General features: G+C 38.6%; 4 protein-coding genes across 4 annotated transcripts in view; 1 reads left to right on the plus strand and 3 right to left on the minus strand.

Moving 5' to 3' along the window:
- The window catches only part of zc4h2 (zinc finger, C4H2 domain containing), a 185741-nt gene that overhangs the window by 164750 nt on the left and 1580 nt on the right, over nt 1-19411 (minus strand). The gene's annotated exons all lie outside the window — the stretch shown is intronic.
- The window catches only part of nxt2 (nuclear transport factor 2-like export factor 2), a 176015-nt gene that overhangs the window by 156158 nt on the left and 446 nt on the right, over nt 1-19411 (plus strand). The window contains exons 2-4 of the mRNA XM_061048949.1: nt 17667-17771; nt 17929-18015; nt 19208-19352. Coding sequence (XP_060904932.1) covers nt 17757-17771; nt 17929-18015; nt 19208-19352 — 247 coding nt within the window. The 5' untranslated portion in view covers nt 17667-17756. The remainder of the gene's footprint in view (nt 1-17666; nt 17772-17928; nt 18016-19207; nt 19353-19411) is intronic.
- xiap (X-linked inhibitor of apoptosis) lies at nt 1022-5626 on the minus strand. The gene is made up of 8 exons (XM_061048939.1): nt 5468-5626; nt 3894-4152; nt 3237-3801; nt 2994-3093; nt 2819-2897; nt 2218-2257; nt 1917-2099; nt 1022-1817 (listed from the first exon to the last, which is right to left on the minus strand). Exons 2-8 carry the CDS (start codon nt 4131-4133, stop codon nt 1624-1626), a joined length of 1401 nt encoding a protein of 466 aa, XP_060904922.1. The 5' UTR covers nt 4134-4152; nt 5468-5626; the 3' UTR covers nt 1022-1623.
- psmd10 (proteasome 26S subunit, non-ATPase 10) lies at nt 9629-17377 on the minus strand. Its single transcript, XM_061048947.1, has 5 exons — nt 17155-17377; nt 16975-17073; nt 15179-15325; nt 10245-10411; nt 9629-10090 (listed from the first exon to the last, which is right to left on the minus strand). Exons 1-5 carry the CDS (start codon nt 17266-17268, stop codon nt 9937-9939), a joined length of 681 nt encoding a protein of 226 aa, XP_060904930.1. The 5' UTR covers nt 17269-17377; the 3' UTR covers nt 9629-9936.

The following is a 19411-nucleotide window of genomic DNA, read 5'->3' on the forward strand; positions in this document are numbered from 1 at the left end:
ATAAACAACACAACTTCAGAGGGTCAACACTTTTTATTTTTTATATTCAGGTCTAATTACAGATTTTTTCCTCAACTGTTTATAGGTTCTTGTTTAAATCACACATATATTTTTATCCCTGCACAGGTTATGTACATTTCTTGTACTATTTTTAACTGCACAGGTTTAAGTTTGATTCATCTAGGGGTATTCTTTAAATCTTTTTTCGGTTAATATATATGTATGGGGGGGGGGGGGCGTCGGTTTTGTGGTTAATTTGTAATAAATGTTTCATGTCATGAACGTCTTTGTAACCTGCTACTGGATGCTTTGAATTTCCCTCGGGATCAATAAAGTATCTATCTATCTATCTATCTAACAAGAGGTTGTCCGTTTCATATTACCAACGCAGTGGTGGTTCTGGACCATTTTTACTGAGGGGGCCAGTTGCTGGTTGTTGGTTTGAAGGGGGTGACCATTCTATTAATTTATCTGTGGTTGAGCCACAATTGCTCAACCTTTTGCTTCTGCATCGACGCAATGTCATTGAAATTAATTCATTGTTTTATCGATATGCTCTTCGTTTTGGAGGGGGGCCAAGCTCAGTGTTACAGGAGCACTGGCCCCTCTTGGCCCCTGCCCAAAAACCACCAATGCAACACAGATCAGCGTCCTATTTTTTCAATTTATCTATGTATCTATAACTGGCTTTGTCATGGGAAATGTTTACATTGCCAAAGCACGTGTAAAAATTAAAACACAAAAAGTAGAATAACAGAATATGAAATGTAAAAAAAACAGTTCTGTGTTGGACTGCAGTATTGTAAGTGTGAAAACAAAGTGGTGTATTTTATTTATATATCTACCACAGTCCTATCAAGCCTCAAATGAGAAAATATTATATCAGTAAAACTCAGCAGACTTGTTTTATAAAGTCATACAAACCTTTTCTAGGTCAGTTTCCTCTAAGCACTAAATTCAACCAACCCATATCAGAAAATATAAAAATCTTAAAAGTAATAAATTAAAAAGTCAGGCCCAATTTATTCACAACTGATGACATCTTATTTATTGATGGAATGGTAAAATTATTTCACAACACAAAGATTTTTCTGCAGACCTCTAACCAGAGTTGATTTTGATAGTTACAAAGCAAAGTCTACCTTCTTTCCTCTACAGAAAAACAAACAATGATAAAATACAGTCTTAAACATTATGAACAGCAGACAAGATGTGTTGGTTACTGACTGATTTTACACCCCATGTCCACATCAATTAAATATTTAACGTTAAAAACAAAAAAGACAAATTAGACACAAATACATACATCTAGGATAAGGCACCTCTGGCAAGAGAGTTTTCAAACAGATGCTTTCATTTAGTCTGAATTTACAAGTGGCACTAATCATTGATGGCCAAGAAAATCAACATCCACTATTTATATATCATATCATCATTATTAACAGCAACTTAGAATCTGAGTGATTGTGAAAATAGTGTTTTCTTGTGACACTCTAAAAACAACATGGTCTATATATATATTATACTGTTATTTTACAGGTTATCTACATTTATAATCAAAATAAGATAGGATATAGATAGTGAGAAAGCAGCATTGGCATGGGGCAAGAGTCTGTGGTTCCCTTAAGCGATATAGGTTTTGATCTTCTGTGTAATGGCCCCGCAGCAGATCGGACACTTTATGAGTGACACTGAACACTCCTTACAGGTGACCAGATGACCACATGGAATGAGGACAATACAAATATCTCTGTCCATACATATTTTGCACTGTTTCTCCATCTGCAGCTTCCGTAGTTTCTCAAGTGGGTCCTCATCTATAAGAAAAAAAAAAGATTGAAATGTAGCCGGTCATAATCAAATCACTGCCTGTTATGTTTGATGAACCTGGAGTCAGAAAACAGGAGGTACGGTACCTTGCTCCTGTGATTTTGCAGGATCGCTGTCTTGTGTTTTATTATGACAATCCTCCAGAAGTTCTTCCAGGCTGGAGTAGCCCAAACCTGTGAGACTGATTTTCTCCAAAATCACCTTTTCCACCACACTGGGCTCTAGACCCATCCCTATGGCTCTCTGAGCCATGGCGGAGTGCAGCACCTCTGAACACAAAGAGGAAACTTCAGCCCTTTGTATTCTTCAGTTACATTATATCCATTTGTTAAACAAATTGAAATAGATAAACAAGGGTAATCACATTAAAAACAAGTCATTATTTACCATTCCTATCTCCCGAAAATCCATTCTGATGACTTGAAGCCTGCACACAAACATGATCATGTCATTTTCAAAGACGTTCAAGTCAAATCAAAGCCTGAGTGATATCAAAACAGATGAAATGAATAAAGTATTGCAATTTAAACACTTAACAAATAGTTTCACATTTTTCAAGTCTTGTTCAATTTTCAAAACAGACCTCAGACATCCCACTCTAGAACATGTTTTGTATATGCAGAGTGGGGGTCCAAAATGCTTTCCAAAGTGTTCAAAATCTAACAAATATTTGTATCTCTATTTCAGTTAAAAGGATTTTTTGTTTGGGTTGTATTGATATTTAAATACAAGGTAGGTAGCACCACTATGAGTAATAATACTGCCTTTTATTCCAAGACACTGAAGTTCTGAGTCTTTGTTCTGCACGTGCTTGATGAAAACAAGTTTAAAAAATCATTTATTTGCATTAAGTTAAGAAAATCAGATTACTTGGGAAATCCAGGAACATCATGTTTAGTTTGTGTGTGTGTGTGTGTGTGTGTGTGTGTGTGTACATGTGCGTGTGTGTGTGTGTGTGTGTGTGTGCACATGTGCACTGAATACTTACAGCTCCGTTTCGTCGTGGGTCTTGTAGCTGGATGCTGTTGACAAATTCTTGTCCCTTTTCTGCTAACAGGAAACTGCATCTGATTTTTTTTTTAAACATGTTTTTAGTTAACATAAAAGAAAATGCTGCAGAGTTCAACAAGTGTTAGGAGGAGCGTAATCATTGTTGCTTTTACCCAGGGTAGTATTTGGCATGTTCTTCCCAAGGGTCTTCCTCAGGCTGCCAGCCTTTTAAACCTCCACCACAGCAGAAACATAACACCTGGTCTCCTGAACCTGCATGGACACACAGAATTTAAACTTGCATTTATAAATATGATCATATACTACAAACTATTGTGAACCACTAATAGTTTGAAACCTTGCTCAATGCTTCATTAGTCCCATGACAATTTCTCCCACAGGCATCAATGCTCTACCTGTGCTGTAGAAGCCAGCTCTGGCAAGCCTCTCATGGTCTATAGGGTGCTGAACTCCAGCAAAGCTGCCAAGCCTTTCGTCAAAACTGCCCATCGGAACATGATTGTTTGCTTGTTGTCTACTGCTGCCCTCCTCCTCCATCACTCCCTGAAATGGGACGTTGCCCACATCATGCCCGAGGATGAAGAAGCAGTAGGGGAAATGGGTGGTGTGTTCCCCCCAGGCGGTGTCCCCTGTTTCCCAACCTCCCAGCATGCCACCACAGCAGAAGCACTGCACTCTGTCTAGCTCTCCTAAGTAGTAGAGCCCGGCTTCGGCCAGATCTCGAGATCTCACAGGAGCTGTGGGGGGCCAAGAAGAGTAAGTTTGAAGCCGTACTTCCTCACTCTTCATGTGAGGGGCCATTGGATAAGTAGTTTCATCGACCACCTCTCCTGTTCTCAAACGATATTCCATGTCCTCAGCTTCTTCATTGTAGGTTAAACCGTTATTTAGGCTGGTATCAGAACTTGGGCCGAAACTGGGGCGGTGAGTGCAGCTAAGAAACTTGCATGATGGTGAAACCTGTAACAAGGGGGAGGGGGGTATGATTTATCAATATAGATAAAATAACAAAAAATATAAACACATTTGTTTTTCTTTTATATGATGAGTACCTCTTTATGCCTCTCTACAGGTGTGTCTTCCCTGCACCAGTTCTCCACAGTCTTCTGGCAGCTGAAACAGCGGACACGATCAGCTTGGCCAGTGAAGTAGAAGCCCGCCCGGGCCAATCTTTCTGCTGACATCTGCGAGGCCAGCCCAGAGCCACGGAATGAATCCAGGCGGCTATTCATCCGGGAAAAATCATCCAAGTGATCCGTCTCAAAGTTACCATCTTGCCCAAGATCACACATGATAGAGCCAGAGAGGAAGCTGTGGAGTAGACAGAATGTTTGCATACAAAACAGGAAGAAAAATGATGATACAAGTTAAGTCAATGTGCTTACTTATAGCTTGAAACACATAATATATAAATATTTTTAGACCAGAGTATCATAAAAAAAAGTTTCATATTAAAAATCTCCCAATTCAGTGATTGAATGCAATTCTGTTATTGAGCTACGCTCTTAGAGGGTCACTGTGCCTTTAAGAGAAACAGCCACCCTGTGGAGGCATTGAATATTCCATGTGAGGGATGGGCACCAAGAGAGGAAGGATAGGCTAGAGGCTTGGTTAACTGCAGTACACTCCTATTGCACAGGGTGTATCCCTTTGCAGCCCAAGAACATACACTGTGCCAAAGGACAGCAATAAAATAATATTTTACTCTTTTTAAAAAAAAAGGAAGACAGTAAACCCTGCACTGATAATCAAAAGAGTCTAGTGCGATATGTAGGATATGAAACTATGTAGAAAGACATTATGAAGCTGTGACATATTTTAGTAAGCAAAGGTAAATGTTTACTCATAACAACAGAAGTTATGTCGCAACAAGTCATGGGAAGCACACCACACCCCCATTTGTACATATTTTCCCAGCGGGTGGAACCTTTATGTATTCTGTTCTCTACATTTGGTCACATAGCCTAAGGTGTCCAAGGTTCCCTCTTTGTACTGCAGATCTAGAGTACCTGTCTGTGTTGCAATATGGGCTAAATGTATGCTTTAAGAAGTCTCAAGCAGAGCAAAGATCGAAAATATAAGTATTTATTTGGACGTAACTTTATCTTGAAGGGGATAAAAAAAAAGGGTACACCCAACAATAAGGCTTTATCCAAAAGCAAAAAAGGGCTTATGCAAGGACCCTTAGTTGTAACCAATTAACTAGTTACGCGACTATTTATTGATCAAATGCTTATCCATGACAGTTTATTGACTTAATCGAAGTAGGCACCTTGTGATCTTTGGACTGAGTTGCGTGTCTTTAAAAAAGCGAAGTTCAGATACACATTAACGCTTCATGTAAATATATTTGTACCTGCATCTGCTCAGTTAAAAATGCTTCCTACAATTTCGCGTCAGTAACAAATGGCCCAACAATTTCCAGAAACTTCGTAGAGTTTTAAGTATAACAAAAGCGACACAAAAGCTCCATGGTCTCATAAAAGACAACAAAGCTGACCGACTGTTGTCTGCGTTTGACAGCTAACACCAACAAACATTAGCTAGCCACGTTAGCTTAGCTATTCGACATGACGCTAGGTCAAAGTTATTTGATAAATAAACGTCCCAAAACTTCAATAATTACCGTTCAAGCGAGTCCAGCCACCTGTTGAGTATATCTTTTTCAGTCAACCTTTGGTGTGACCACCGCCTACAGGAGAATACGGTAATGAGAGGATATTTAACGCATCCACTTCAGGAAGTGAAAGCTACACCTTCCTAGCGTTCACACTGCGCACGTGGTCGTGCGCATCACAGCTGCCCACTCACTGACGTCATGAAATTTCGGAAAAGACGAGATAAGGGAGGTACCCGGATTTACCCTTCCTGGTCGGGGTTTCCAAAAAATAAAAACAATTTTAACGACTAAAGTGTTAACATTTAATTTTATTTAGAAACGTCGCCTGTTTTATTTACACTTTTAAAATAATTTTTGAAAAATGACATGTTCACAACTGTTATAGGCTACGTGGTGGTTTTCAGTACCTGGCTGCTTCACTTGGATGTTGGGCCACCTTTCGGTAAAAGAGGTATAAGACCATCAAATAAGCTATGCATTTGATTGGCATGGGTCTCTTAAATAATTATTTGTTAATAAATGTTAAAAAGTATAATTGTTTTTGAATTATGAGAGTTAGAGTATCAGTAGGGTCCCTCTTGGGCCAATAAAGAACAACACAGCAATTTCATCTGAAATAATTGTGATTATAATAGTAAATTGACACGAACAATAATGTATTTGGTGTGCTGTAATAATAATAATACCACAAATACATTTCATAGAACGACAAGTTGAACAAATATTTAATTGAAAAATGCATTTAAAAATAAATGTTGTATGGACGTGTTTCTGCACAGTACTATGTGTGTGTGAGTGTGTGTGTGTGTGTGTGTGTGTGTGTGTGTGTGTGTGTGTGTGTGTTTTTCTGCATGTTCGGTCAAAAATGTGTCAAACATTTTGTTTCAAACACCAAAAACCCCCACCAAAAAGCATTAACATTTCCTGTAGCTATAGGTCTTAATATCTCACATAGTCAGGTCTTTATAGGTCTCATCTAGACCTATGAACCTGGTTTGTGCCCACAATTTCAGTCTAAGTGTATGTGGCCCATTTTAGCTAGTTAGTTAAGGTAAAATGGGTCAGTACCTAAAATGACTTTTTTCCACAAAAATCAAAGGTTCCTTTTGAATGTAAACTTTTATTATTTCTAAAGAGCATGTAAAACATAGTTCATAACCATTTGCTTTTCTGGTAAGCTTACTTATCATTACTTTATCAACCTTAATGAAATATGATATGTCATGCACATTTACCATAACATTTCTCTGAGTACTTCATGTAACACTCTGCCCCGCCAAAATGAGCAACCTTAGGCCAATCAAAACTGTTGTTACATGTGAACTAGTGTTGTAGCAACAGTGCAAGATCATTTATTGTGATTGGCTGTACATTTTCGAAGGGCTATGATGCTCCATCCTTACCTGGCCCATGACTTCACCCTAGCTCTTCAGAGAAATCTTGTTCATTTTACTAAAGTTACAGTGATGACAGGATGCATGATAGGGTGCATATGATAGCATATATTACATTAGGCAGTAGGCTAATTAAACCACACCACTGTTGTCTTTTTATTTACATATGTATGGTATACAAGGTTCAAGGTATACAAACTGGCCTAATCCCATGCACTCAGATCACCAACCAGTTGTCCAAACATGGTTTTTACCCCATACAAAGTTTTAACATTTGTTTACAATTACATTGACCCACAGAGAGCTTTGTGGTATTAAATGTCTTCCTCTTGTGATCCCCTATTCATCATAACATTTCAATAGGTTTGAATGAAGCTGAAAATAATCCTGCTGCCTTGTCCATCTACAGCTGGAGTCAAATAATAGCCCAGCGTGTCTTGCTAGTTCATTCAATCAATATGTTGTGTGATTTATCAGTTTACGGTAATTTACCTTACCACACATGCTCCCTAAGGCAAGTACACATTTTACCTGGAGATATTCTGTACTTTTCATTTCCACAGATAACCTTTAATTTATTGGTTTTATTGCTTAAACAGATTAAAATCATTAGCATAAACAGTCTTGATCTTCTTAATTTACTGGATGTCGATGAAGTTGAATTTCAATTATTAGTATTTTAGCCAGGAGTCTGCATGTTTCTTGACAACCTCTTACACTTCTTAGTACCTTACATACTTTATCAATCAGGCTACATTTTCCTGGATATGTTGGGACCTTGTCTTTCTTGGGAAAAAACACTAAGCGGTTAGTAAATGTTCCTGTGGTAGCCACCTTAATCTTTATACTTCTTGTTTTATATTTGTTGGCATAGGCACCATGCAAGCATGTTTCAAATTCCGACCAATGGGACTTCCCCACTTTAATTTCAGTTCTGAACTATTCAGATCTGGTTTTATGACAAGTGAAAAATTAAGAAGAGAAAATGTTCCTCTCTGAAAAGTGTCCCTGAATTTCCCCTTATTTTTTTTATTTTTAGAAATTTCTTTTAAGCCTTACTCCTCTTAATTTACTGTAAAGGTAGTCAGGGAACATTTCCTCAAAAAATAATTACAGTCGTATACAAAAGTAGCTCAGTCTGTAGGGACCCCGGTTCAAGTCCCGGCACGGACCAAGACCGGAAATTGGTCTGGTAGCTGGAGAGGTGACAGTCCACTTCCTGAGCACTGCCAAGGTGCCCTTGAGCAAGGCACTGAACCCCAAAACTGCTCTGGAGCGCTCGCTGTGGGCAGCCCCCCTCACTCTGAGACCTCTCCATTAATGCATGTACATAGGATCCTGTGTGTGCATGTGTGTGTATTTCTGTATATGTGTGTGTTCATGTTCATTAAACAGTGTAAAACCTAATTTCCCCTCACGGGATTAATAAAGTATAAATTATTATTATAATGCTGCTCAATCATCACGGGCCTCCATACATGTGTGGAGGTGACTGTGTCTGCAGAGACACTATCCTCTGCCTGTAATTTGATGTTTAGATTGACTTGGGACGTTTCTGGGCGGGTAGTGGATGTGTTTCTTCCAGCCAATGACAGCACAGAGGTGAGTTTGGGAGGGGATACAATTCAGCGATTGGACACCATTCCACCAAGGGAATATAGTAGTCATGGATGTAGCGGCAAAGAAGAAAAGATAATCATTTTGAGGCGGAACACCAAGCAGATGACGGGGAACCTTGGGTTGGCTTTTACCCACTTTAGGCCACTTAAGGAGCCACTTGTTCAATATGAGCTGGTCTGCTTTCTGTTGGACAGGCAGGTGCCAAACACCAGCTTGTGCTAACCTGCTACATTACCTGCTTTTCCATTACAACAAATCTAATATTCTCAGGTAGTTTTCAGTGTATAGGTACACGCAGTAAATGTTCACTCTAACCCTGCAGTGGTTGTATGCTTCTGGTTGAGATGAGTCCAGGAGCAGGGGCCCAATTAGAATTTTGTGTTTACAAACTGGAACAAACATTGCTACTTTCTCTACCTTTAAAGGATGTTAAATTTCATTCACACAACTTTCAACTGTCTGTATTTTTCTGCCAAATCCTTGTCATCCTCTTTAAGGTGACAAAGGGGCTTGCCAAACTTTTCACTTCTTGTCATTTTCTTTTTTACATTGCCCCTTACATTAGCTGAAACTTTTCATAATGTTTCTGACAATGTTTGTGTATGAAAAACAACAGTTTCTCTTTGGGTTTATTTCTAAATACTTGATCTTGAAACAACGTAGTCATAAACGTTGTCCTTCTTCTGTTGGTCATATGTGCCTGGACCAACAAAAAGAAGTGCATTTTAGCATTACCTTTGACTTTGGGTGATGTGTACTCTATTCAGTGAGTTATTGAATGACCATTGGTGTTGTTGGTGTTTTTGAACATTGTTTGAAAAGGTAACTGTGTAAAGAAAACTGTTCAGACACAGTTTAAAATACCCTTAACTGTGTGACCAGCAAATATTTCTACAATCATCTTGTGAAAGAAGCCTGACTCTTACTTTTTAGGGGCATAGAAATGTCATACATGGTTTCAATGAATATAATTCTTCCTTCTCCATCATTGTGAAGGTGTGTTCAGATCAGAATCTAAAATATTTATCTCTAGATATAACTGCAAAATAAACACCATCATTTCCTGCTTCAGGAGCGCCCGTTCATTCTTCATTTTCATGTAGAGATTAGTTATCCTCTCAGTGAAAAAATACATGTAAAAAAAAAAAGAATATTCAGGCTGAACACTCATCTTTATTTTGAAATTATGGAACAATTCAAAATTCAAAGAAACTAGGCTGCAGTTTTGGACACACTGAGCTTTTTGCAGGAGAGAGTTTATTTAGCCTGACATCGAAGGTGCTTCACTGCCTCACCTAAGCAGGAATGCAGTTCTGTCCAACTTTTTGTCTCAAGGAGTGTCTCACCTTCCAGCTGTCTCACATCTGAAAGTGTCAAGCCAGGCCGCTGAGGGAGGGATGACTGGGATTCACTGAGTGTACCTTGGCAAAGGTGGGGATTTTGGGAGACAAAGTAAGAGCATCATCCTTCTACAATCCGACGGAGTATGTTGCCCAGCCCACCCCTGGTTAACTGGAGGGGGGTCTTCTCCTCCTTGTTCTCAATATAGATGCTGGCTCCATGTTCCACCAGCAACTTGGCTGCTTCCACGCGCTCCTCATCGCATGCCAGGTGGCTGTTGAAAAATGATAAACAAATAAAGTTTTCTTTTTAAACCCATAGTTTTAAGCAAAAATAATAAATGAAAATACATTCTGTTCACTTTGACTGGATAAGGATTCAGGTAAAAACCTCATTTTCTAATTAGACAAACTTATATTCAAACATACAGTGGCGTGTTGCCTTGGGAGTCCTGGATGTTGGTTGAGGCACTCTCTTTGAGAAGCAGCTGGATGAGGCGGTGGTTGCCCTTGGCAGACGCTCTGTGGAGGGGAGTGGACTCAAACTTGTCTTTTGCATTAGGGTCAGCGCCTTTCTCCAACAGCATCAGGGCAATCTGTAATTTCAAAAGCGGTTCTTATTCAGAAGTCATTGACAAGTATCTTCGTCTTTCATTTCAATGTCCTCCCATTTTTTTATATATATATTTTTTTTCATATCCTGCCATGTTAGTTTCAGTTAGTTAGTTTCCTAGTTTTGATGAGCTCTACTGACTTTAAAAGAGAACAAAAAGATGGACATACGTATTGAAAACTGAAAACACTTTTCCATGTAAATGCTATGGAGCATATAGTTTTGATTCCACATTACATCCAACAATTGCTTTTGCATTGCACTTAATATAATGAAGTTGTTGATTTTATCAAACAACTTGGTTTGGGGATTAATATCCTCTTGTCATTTTCACATGACGCAGAAAGGAGAGATAATATCTCCTGGACCTGCTACAGTTAGCTTACCAGCCACACAATGAATTTGAATTTCCCTCAGGATCAATAAAGTCATCATCTTGCTGACCCACAAAGCCCTTTTATACCTGGAGGAGCAGGGAAGCACTGCCAGAGTCATGTTCTTTGACTTCTCCAATGCTTTCAGTACCATCCAGCCCTGCACTCCTGAGGGACAAGCTGCTGGATATGCAACTGCACCATGATACCACAGTCTCAATTACTGACCACCTCACTGACCGGCAACAGTATGTCAGAGTTGACATTTGTGTCTCAGAGGTAGTGAAACACCTCGAGGTACTCTGCACCAGCAGAACTGGTCTGGCACTATTCCTCTTAACCCCTTAGACTTCCACTTTCAATCTGATTCCTACCACCTCCAAAAGCTTTCCAACATGCTCTGTTGGGTGAATGACGAGGAGGAGTAGAGACCACAAAATCTTTTTCACACAGTGCAACAGAAACCACCTGAAGCCTAACATCAGCAAGACCAAGGATGTGGTGATGGTTTACCGGAAGAAGGGGAGGCCCCCTGCGACAGTAATCATCCAGGGAGAGGAAGTGGAGAGGGTGGACTCATAAAAGTACCTGGGGGCCCCCATTAACAATAAACTGGACTGGTCTCACAACACTGACGCCCTCTTCAGGAAAGGACAGAGCAGACTGTTCCTTCTGAGAAGACTCAGATCGTTCAGTGTTTGCAACAGACTCTAGAAGACCTTCTATCAGTCTGTGGAGGCCAGCACACTCTTCTTGTTGTGTTGTGTGCTGGTGAGGTGGCATCAAGACCGGCGGTGAGATCAACAGCATCCATAAGCTGGTAAATAAAAGCCCACTCTGTGGTGGGTTTAGAACTGGACAGTTTGGAGACAGTGGCTGAGAGGAGCATGAAGGACAAAATCATAGCCATCCTGGACAACTCCCATCACCCTCTCCATGATGAGCTGTGGTGGACGGGCTGCTTATTCAGCCAACGCCACATCCAACCCAGGTGCAAAACCTTTGTGCCAACCGCCATCAGACTGTGTAACAGCAGTGGAAGCTAAGTCTGTCATCAACATGAACACCGACATTCCCAACAGTGGCTGTCACACTGCCACACCCAGGACTCATTATCACTTTCACCCATCATTGAGTCCCTATTCTATTCTATTCTATATCTCTTCATACACACTACACTAAGTTAACATTGCAATGCTGTCTCACCATGTCAGATGATGCATTATGTCACACTACAACTGTAATGTCTTAGCTTACGTTTTAACCTCATTTGCCAACCCTCGTGGCTAAAAAGTGAGCACTCAATAGTTAAGCCCAACTGATTAATCGGCCACCCGATATATATATATATATATATATATCTATATATTACCTCTATCTATGATTGGCAGAGTCAATGCCATTAAGATGGTATCCCTACCAAAATTCTTATATCTTTTTCAAAATTTGCCAATTTGGATCTCAGCTGACTTTTTCAAGAAGATAGAGACAATTGTTTTAGACTTTGTTTGTGGTTACAAAAAACAGACTTTCAAAAATACATTTACGCAGGTCAACCCAGAATGGGGGTTTGGGTCTTCCTGTATTTAAAGATTATTATTGGGCTGCTAATGCTAGGGCAATGGCATACTGGCAATGTGGTTCTCCAGACCATGAATCACTAAATTCTGCCCCCCTCTGGTTAAAATTAGAGCTTTCATCCCTGATATTATGCTTCACTATCCTCCTTACTCTATACCAATCTTTCATCTCATATTAAATCAGTTAGTCAAAGTCTTGTTCTCAGAAACTCCATGAAAATTATTAGCCAAATTAAACATTTCTCTAAAATCCCTTTTTTTCAATAAACACACCAGTCTGCCATAAGCATGCCTTCGCCCCAGCATCGCTGGACAATACTTTTGCTTTGTGGTGTGAAAAAGTATTAAAAGTGCATAGGAGATTTCTATTTGGACAACAAGTTTGCATCTTTTGGGCGACTTAGTTTAGAGTATAATCTACCTCATTCAAATGTCTTTCTTTATATGCAACTTGGGCACTTTGTAAGAGAAAATATCCCTAATTTTGAGTCCACCTGTGAGACACCCTCTGTTAGGATTACTTTCTATTTCACCAGAGAGTAAGAAGCTCATCACCAAATGTGTTCATTATTTCTCTAAGGATTCAGTCAATTCTTTTAATTGTATTAAGAAGGCTTGGGAAACAGAAATCAATACTGTGTTGTCTGATCAACTATGGAGAGCTGCACTATATTCATGGTTGATCAATTAATAGTAGACAGAGGTTAATTCAGTTCAAAGTGATTCACCGTTTTCATTATTCTAAAGTCATGCTTCATGAGTTTTACCCTTCTGTGTCTCCACTATGTGATAAATGTAACTCAAAAGATGGTACTTTGCTGCATTTATTTTGGGGTAGTCCATTAATTTATCAGTTCTGGTCAAGATGTTTTTTGTTTTTCTCTGGGGTTTATCAGAGAACTCTCTCTCCTGACAGAGACCTGGCTCTCGTTGGAGCTCCGCATTGCTTCCTTCACATATTCTAACAGCTCTGTTGATGTCCATGGTATGAAAAAACAGATTCTCAAAGATTGGTAGACACCGACTCCACCATGCTTCAGAATCTGGTTGCATGAACTGGTTTCAGCGATTCAAATGGAGAAATTACGAACTAATAATTTAAACTGTAAACATAAATGGGAAGAATCTTGGGGTCCCTTCCTGCTACATTTGGACTCAGCCTGACAGCATTTTTTCCTATATATGGATTGATCTCTTTAATTTGCTCTGTTTTATTTATGGACATTTTCATTGTGAATAAGCTTGGATGTAGCAATAACATATGGATGATGTAAATTGATATGTGCTTTTGTGTCCTTGGCACAGGGTTTAGATTAATTCTTTGTAATTTGTGTACCTCCTCTCCGGTTGTGAGTGAGTGCATGCAGTGTTTCCCCTAGGTTTACAGCGTTGGGGGGGTGGGGACAAGCCGACATGACGACACAAACACTTGAAGGAATCTTGGTGTTCATGTGTTACTTTTAATGACAGATGTCCTTTTCTATCGGAAAGGTATCCTTAAATGACTTATTTCCCTGATTTCCGACTCTATCCACTATCCTATCTCTACAATAAAGGCACAAAAAGCCCAAAAACAAATCTTTAAAAAAAAAAAAAAAAACACTGGCATGTTTTAGGGTGGGTGTGTATATTCATGGGTGGGATTGTGTTGTAAAAAATATGTCAATAAAAAAAACTATATATTTATAGTGGCTAAATGGAGCAGATTGAAGTTGTTAAAATAAAATAAAAAGTGTCTTGCCCTAGGACACATTAGACATGTTGCTGCAAGAGCTGGGGATGAGAGACGACTCGAGACCGACTCGACCGACTCTACCATTATTAAACAAAAATAGATTGATTAATTGACTATTGAGGATAGCATAGATCACAACAATTTCAACAAAATAATATTGAATTTCATTACCTTTCAAAACACCGGTTTTTAAAAACATAGCCTTTCTGTTTAAGTGGTCTAATTGACTAAAACGGACAGATTTTTTAATTATATGAATTGTGTGTGAAATAACTTAAAGTTGTATATGTTGCAGACACTATATGTAAATACAAAATGTATCTTGGGCTTCCCATAAAAGAATCCTCTTTGTCTAATTATAGCAAAGTGGTGATACAATCCAAATGACATGTATAAGACATAGGACCAGATGTTTTCTATTATTAGGATCATATTGAGACAAATTTGAGATCTCACACTTTATTTCAGCTAAGATCTATGAGTGAGACAACCCTAAAACAATCTAAGAACTTGGACTGCTTCTCATAATCGTCTTATCTTTTTCTTAGCTGAGATCTTAAAATGAGACATCTTTAAGTCAATTCAAATAATTTGGAAAGAATGTAACTGTAAGAAATATAACAGACCTCACTCAGGTCTCACAGTGAGACATACCATTTGTATGTCTCAGGATCATCTGTGACAGAAATTAGTAAATGGACAAAAATCTCCTTTTGGTCTTAAATAGTGCTTTTTTTGTCTAGGAGACAGAGATCAGACATACATAAGACATTATCTTACATTGTATATGTTATGGATACTGTCCTGTTAAACAACTTAAAAAACACAATGAGAGTGTTGCAGAAGATGGCAGCATCCAGACTATGAAAATCTTAAAATAACCCCTTAGAATACCATTGTAAATAGTAAATACATGTTGTCAATAATATAAAGCAATAATGATACAATTCAACAGACGTGAAAAAAACCTGATACAAGTATATAACACAATCTTCTATAAGTCACTTGTTATCATATGGATCAAACTAACATCCAGTGGTGCTGCAACTTGTGAGCCTCACCTCATATCTGTCTTTAGAAGCAGCGTAGTGCAGAGGTGTACATCCGTTTTGATTTATAGAGTTCAGCTGAGCTCCTTTGGATATTAGAGCTTTCACAATGTCTTCTCTGCCAGCAGACGCTGCAATGTGAAGAGGGGTCCACAAAGCCTGTGAAGTGTCACTTAAAATTAATTTCACATAACAGTGAATTAGATAATCATAAGATTAATCAACATTTTGTGCTGCTTCAAGATCAGAAGATTATAATAATAATAATAATAATACATGTTATTTACAAGCGCTTTTCAAAACTCAAAGACACTGTACATTTGTTAAAAAAACAGAAATAACAGCACAGTAGGGACAGACTAACAGACATTGCAACATTACACACAAATCAAAACGACGACAACAATAAAGGTACAGCTACAGAAAACAAAACATACATCACAATCATATATTAAAAGCTTGTTTAAAGAGGTGAGTTTTGATAAGTGAGGAGGGTCAGTGCAGTGTTGAATGTGTGTCGGGAGTGAGTTCCAGAGGGAGGGGGCAGCTATGGAGAAGGCTCTGTCCCCCCCAGGTTCAGTGCTTGGTTCTGTGGGGGGGGAGATAGGAGGTTGGCTTTTGAAGAACGGAGGCTGCGTGCAGGAGTGTGAGGGTGAAGGAGAGCCGTGAGGTAGGAGGGGGCCTGGTGGTTAAGGGCTTTATGTGTGAGTAGAAGGATTTTGAATTGGATACGGTAAGGGACAGGGAGCCAGTGGAGACTTTGCAGGACAGGGGTGATGTGATCGTGTGTGGGTGAGAAGGCATTTGGATGTTTTGGATGTATTGAAGTTTATTAAGGACTTTGGATGGTGTGCCAAAAAGGATGCTGTTGCAATAGTTGAGTCTGGATGTGAGAAATGCATGGATTAGGGTTTCAGCAGCAGAAAATGAGAGTAGTGGACGGAGGCGGGCTATATTTTTGGGGTGAAAGAAGGCGGTTGGTGACGTGGTGATCGAAGGAGAGCTGGCTGTCAAAGATGACTCCAAGATTGCGGATATGAGGGGAGGGGGAGAGAGTGGAGTTGTCTATTGTGAAGGAGAAGTTGTGAATGGGATTGGATTTGGGGCCGATGATTATTATGTCAGATTTTGCATAGTTGAGAGAGAGGAAGTTGGTGTGCATCCATGTTTTTATTTCATTGAGGCAGTTTGTCAGGGTAGAGCGGGTTTCAGTGGTGATTGAATTGGTGGAGATGTAGAGCTGGATGTCATCTGCATAACAGTGGAAATAGAGACCATGCTGGCGGATAATGTTACCATGGGGGAGCAAGTATATGATGAACAGGAGGGGACCAAGCACCGAACCCTGGGGGACGCCTTGGGACAATGGAGCTATAGAGGAGGAGCAGTTATTGATGTTGATAAACTGTTGTGTTGGTGAGGTAGGATTTTAACCAGGAAAGAGCAGTGCCAGTGATGTTGAGTGAGTGTTCTAAGGGGGATAGAAGAATACTGTGGCTGATGGTGTCAAAGGCTATATTATGATATAACATGTTAACATAAAACCTGAAGTTATTAGAAAACATACCCCTGCTGGTTATTTTAAATAGAGAGTTAAAGGAGTGAAAGAGTCAGTGTTATAAAAGGTAAATATACTCAATGTTGTTGTTGTTGTTGTTGTTGTTGTTGTTGTAGATTATATCTACATTATATTACAGGGTGTATTTATCTGACGTTAGCTGTATTCAATCTGCCTCCATGAAGATAGTGCATACACTTTGCTAAACACATAAATAATATTTGCAAAATAAAAAAAGCACAACACTTACATCATCTTGCAGATTCACTTCAACTCCAAGACTAAGTAAAAAGTCCACAATGTCCGTGTGGCCGGCAGAACAAGCCCAGTGCAGGGCGGTTCTGTGGTCCTGAAATTACAAAAAGGAGATGAAAACGAAGAAATCTCCCGCTGACATCTCAGTATAAACTAAAATGTTGCATAGTCTTACCTGGTCAACTTTGCAGGCAAGCGTTTTATCTGTCAGGATGCACTCTCTTAATTTCTCAAACTGACCTGTGTAGGCAAAATTACAGACCTCCACATTTGATACTGTACCCTCCATCGTTAGGCTTTAAATGTTACACAAAAAATAAAGAGGTAAATAATGGTGGCGGGGCAGAGGGGAGATGTTTCGTTTCAGATTTGAACTAGAGGAGCAATGACTCAGGAAATTGTGAATTGTACTTCCGCATGCGTCATTTTTTTCTCCTTCAAATTAAAATATCTCAGTGCAACTTTAATGCACAGCCGGTTCAATAATTATTCAACATTTGTTCTTATTTAATTGATAACAATTAAAATAAATGCATGAGAAAACTGACTCAACGATGTAGAACAAGGCTTAATTCGTTGCATTTGAAAATAAGTCAGTAACATTTTGTTTTGGTGGGAACATTTGGTGACCGGAGGAAGTAATACATCCTAAAAATGGCTCTCTTTGTTAGCTGCTAAATGAACAGGGGGTGATAAAGCTATTTAATTATAGTGACATCTTCCACTTTCTTTCTGATAGTTGCGTTCAGTAAAGTTCAAATACATGTAAATACACAAATGGCGAGCTCTCTGGTAAGTTATATAGTATGGTAACACTTGTCTGCTGAAATGTAAAAGTTAGCGTAATATTTGCTAACGTTAGCTAGCTAGTTTCACACTTTCACACATGTTTCAGTTTGTTCACTTTGATCACAACGTGGCAGTATTTAACGAGTGGTTGTCTTTCCAGGATTTCAGGACCCATGTTGACCAGTCATGCAGATATTCAGAAGAATTTGTCAACATTTACTATGACTGCATGGATAAGAAAAGGAGGGTGAGTGATGGTCCTGTTGTTGTCTGATTCATTTCCCCTCAAATTAGTGTAGCAAGTTATGAGGGACAAAAAATGACTAAAGAATAAATGAATAAATAAATGTTGGGAGAAATGCATACAATAATGTATAATTAAATAAATGCATCAATAAATATATAAATAAATATATATATATATATATATATTAATAAATGCAACAATTCATATAAAAAGTAATATGTAAATAAATATATTCATATATTTATTATATAAATATTATACATTATATTAAAAGTAAATATGTAAATTAAGTGGGCCGTCCTAACATTACTGAAGTAGGATTGGTCAATTTTGAAAAACAGACAGAAGCAAATTTACATATATACTTTTCCTCTTACGACCTGGACACAGAAATAAATAGATGTGTAAATGTAAAAATACGGAAATAAATGAATAACTCAATGAATGTGGAAATGTATGCATTGATACATGTATAACTGTAGAAATACGCTAATAAATGAATAAATACATGTAAAAAATATATGAATAGCCTTTTTCATTAACAAAGTGTATTTATTATTTATTCATTGATGTATTGTTTTCAGCATTTATATATTTATTGATGCATTTATTTAATTATTTATACATTATTGTATGCATTTCTCCCAACATTTATTTATTTATATTTTAGTAATTTTTTGTCCCTCATATAATTTAGTCAGTGCGTACCAGCCAATAGAGTCAGAGTAGGTAGGGCCATCCCTTCACCATCCTAGGAAAAAAAATTGCAGCATACTGTATATTGTCAATCAAACAATGGTGTGCATCAGAGAGGATTTAGAAGAGTGTATCCCCTCTGGAGACTGAAAATTAAGCAGATATACTCCGTACTACACCAAATATGAGTAAGCAAATAACGACGTCGCTGTCCAAAATGACCAGTTTTACTTTTAGCCATTATATTGTTTGCCCACTAGAGAGCAGTGACATACTTATTTTTCATCTGTTGATGCCCGACTTCCCATACAATATATATTGTAAACCTTAAACCTGAAATAATTGTTTTTTTATTTAACATACATTGTATTTGTTCTCATATCAATATCAGTATGTGACACAAAATACAGTATTGGTAAGGTTATAAGGCACTCCATATTCTACCTTAGATTTATGCCATTGTTTCTGTGTTTGTTTTCTTGCTCATGTGTCTCAGAACTTGACCCGGCTCTACCTTGACAAGGCGACCCTGGTGTGGAATGGGAATGCGGTGTCAGGGCAGGATGCTCTTGGCGAGTTTTTTGAGGCTTTGCCTTCAAGCGAGTTTCAAGTTCAAACACTGGACTGCCAGCCAGTTCACGGTTAGTAGGGACATGTGGAAGTCAGTATGATAGGTGCCATTGATGATTTCCAAATGTTT

The sequence above is a fragment of the Labrus mixtus genome, chromosome 10, assembly GCF_963584025.1.
Source record: "Labrus mixtus chromosome 10, fLabMix1.1, whole genome shotgun sequence".
Taxonomy (NCBI): Eukaryota; Metazoa; Chordata; class Actinopteri; order Labriformes; family Labridae; genus Labrus; species Labrus mixtus.

What these genes read in the sequence shown, in the direction of transcription:
- xiap (XM_061048939.1), bottom strand. Translation starts at nt 4,133, where the DNA reads ATGTGTGATCTTGGGCAAGATGGTAACTTTGAGACGGATCACTTGGAT. An exon ending in AGCTGGCTTCTACAGCACAG is followed by an intron (nt 3,094 to 3,236) that starts GTAGAGCATTGA and finishes GTGTCCATGCAG; the next exon opens with GTTCAGGAGACCAGGTGTTA. An exon ending in ATTTTCGGGAGATAGGAATG is followed by an intron (nt 2,100 to 2,217) that starts GTAAATAATGAC and finishes CTTTGTGTTCAG; the next exon opens with AGGTGCTGCACTCCGCCATG.
- psmd10 (XM_061048947.1), bottom strand. Translation starts at nt 17,268, where the DNA reads ATGGAGGGTACAGTATCAAATGTGGAGGTCTGTAATTTTGCCTACACA. An exon ending in TTGCCTGCAAAGTTGACCAG is followed by an intron (nt 17,074 to 17,154) that starts GTAAGACTATGC and finishes TTGTAATTTCAG; the next exon opens with GACCACAGAACCGCCCTGCA. An exon ending in TCCCAAGGCAACACGCCACT is followed by an intron (nt 10,091 to 10,244) that starts GTATGTTTGAAT and finishes ATTTTTCAACAG; the next exon opens with CCACCTGGCATGCGATGAGG.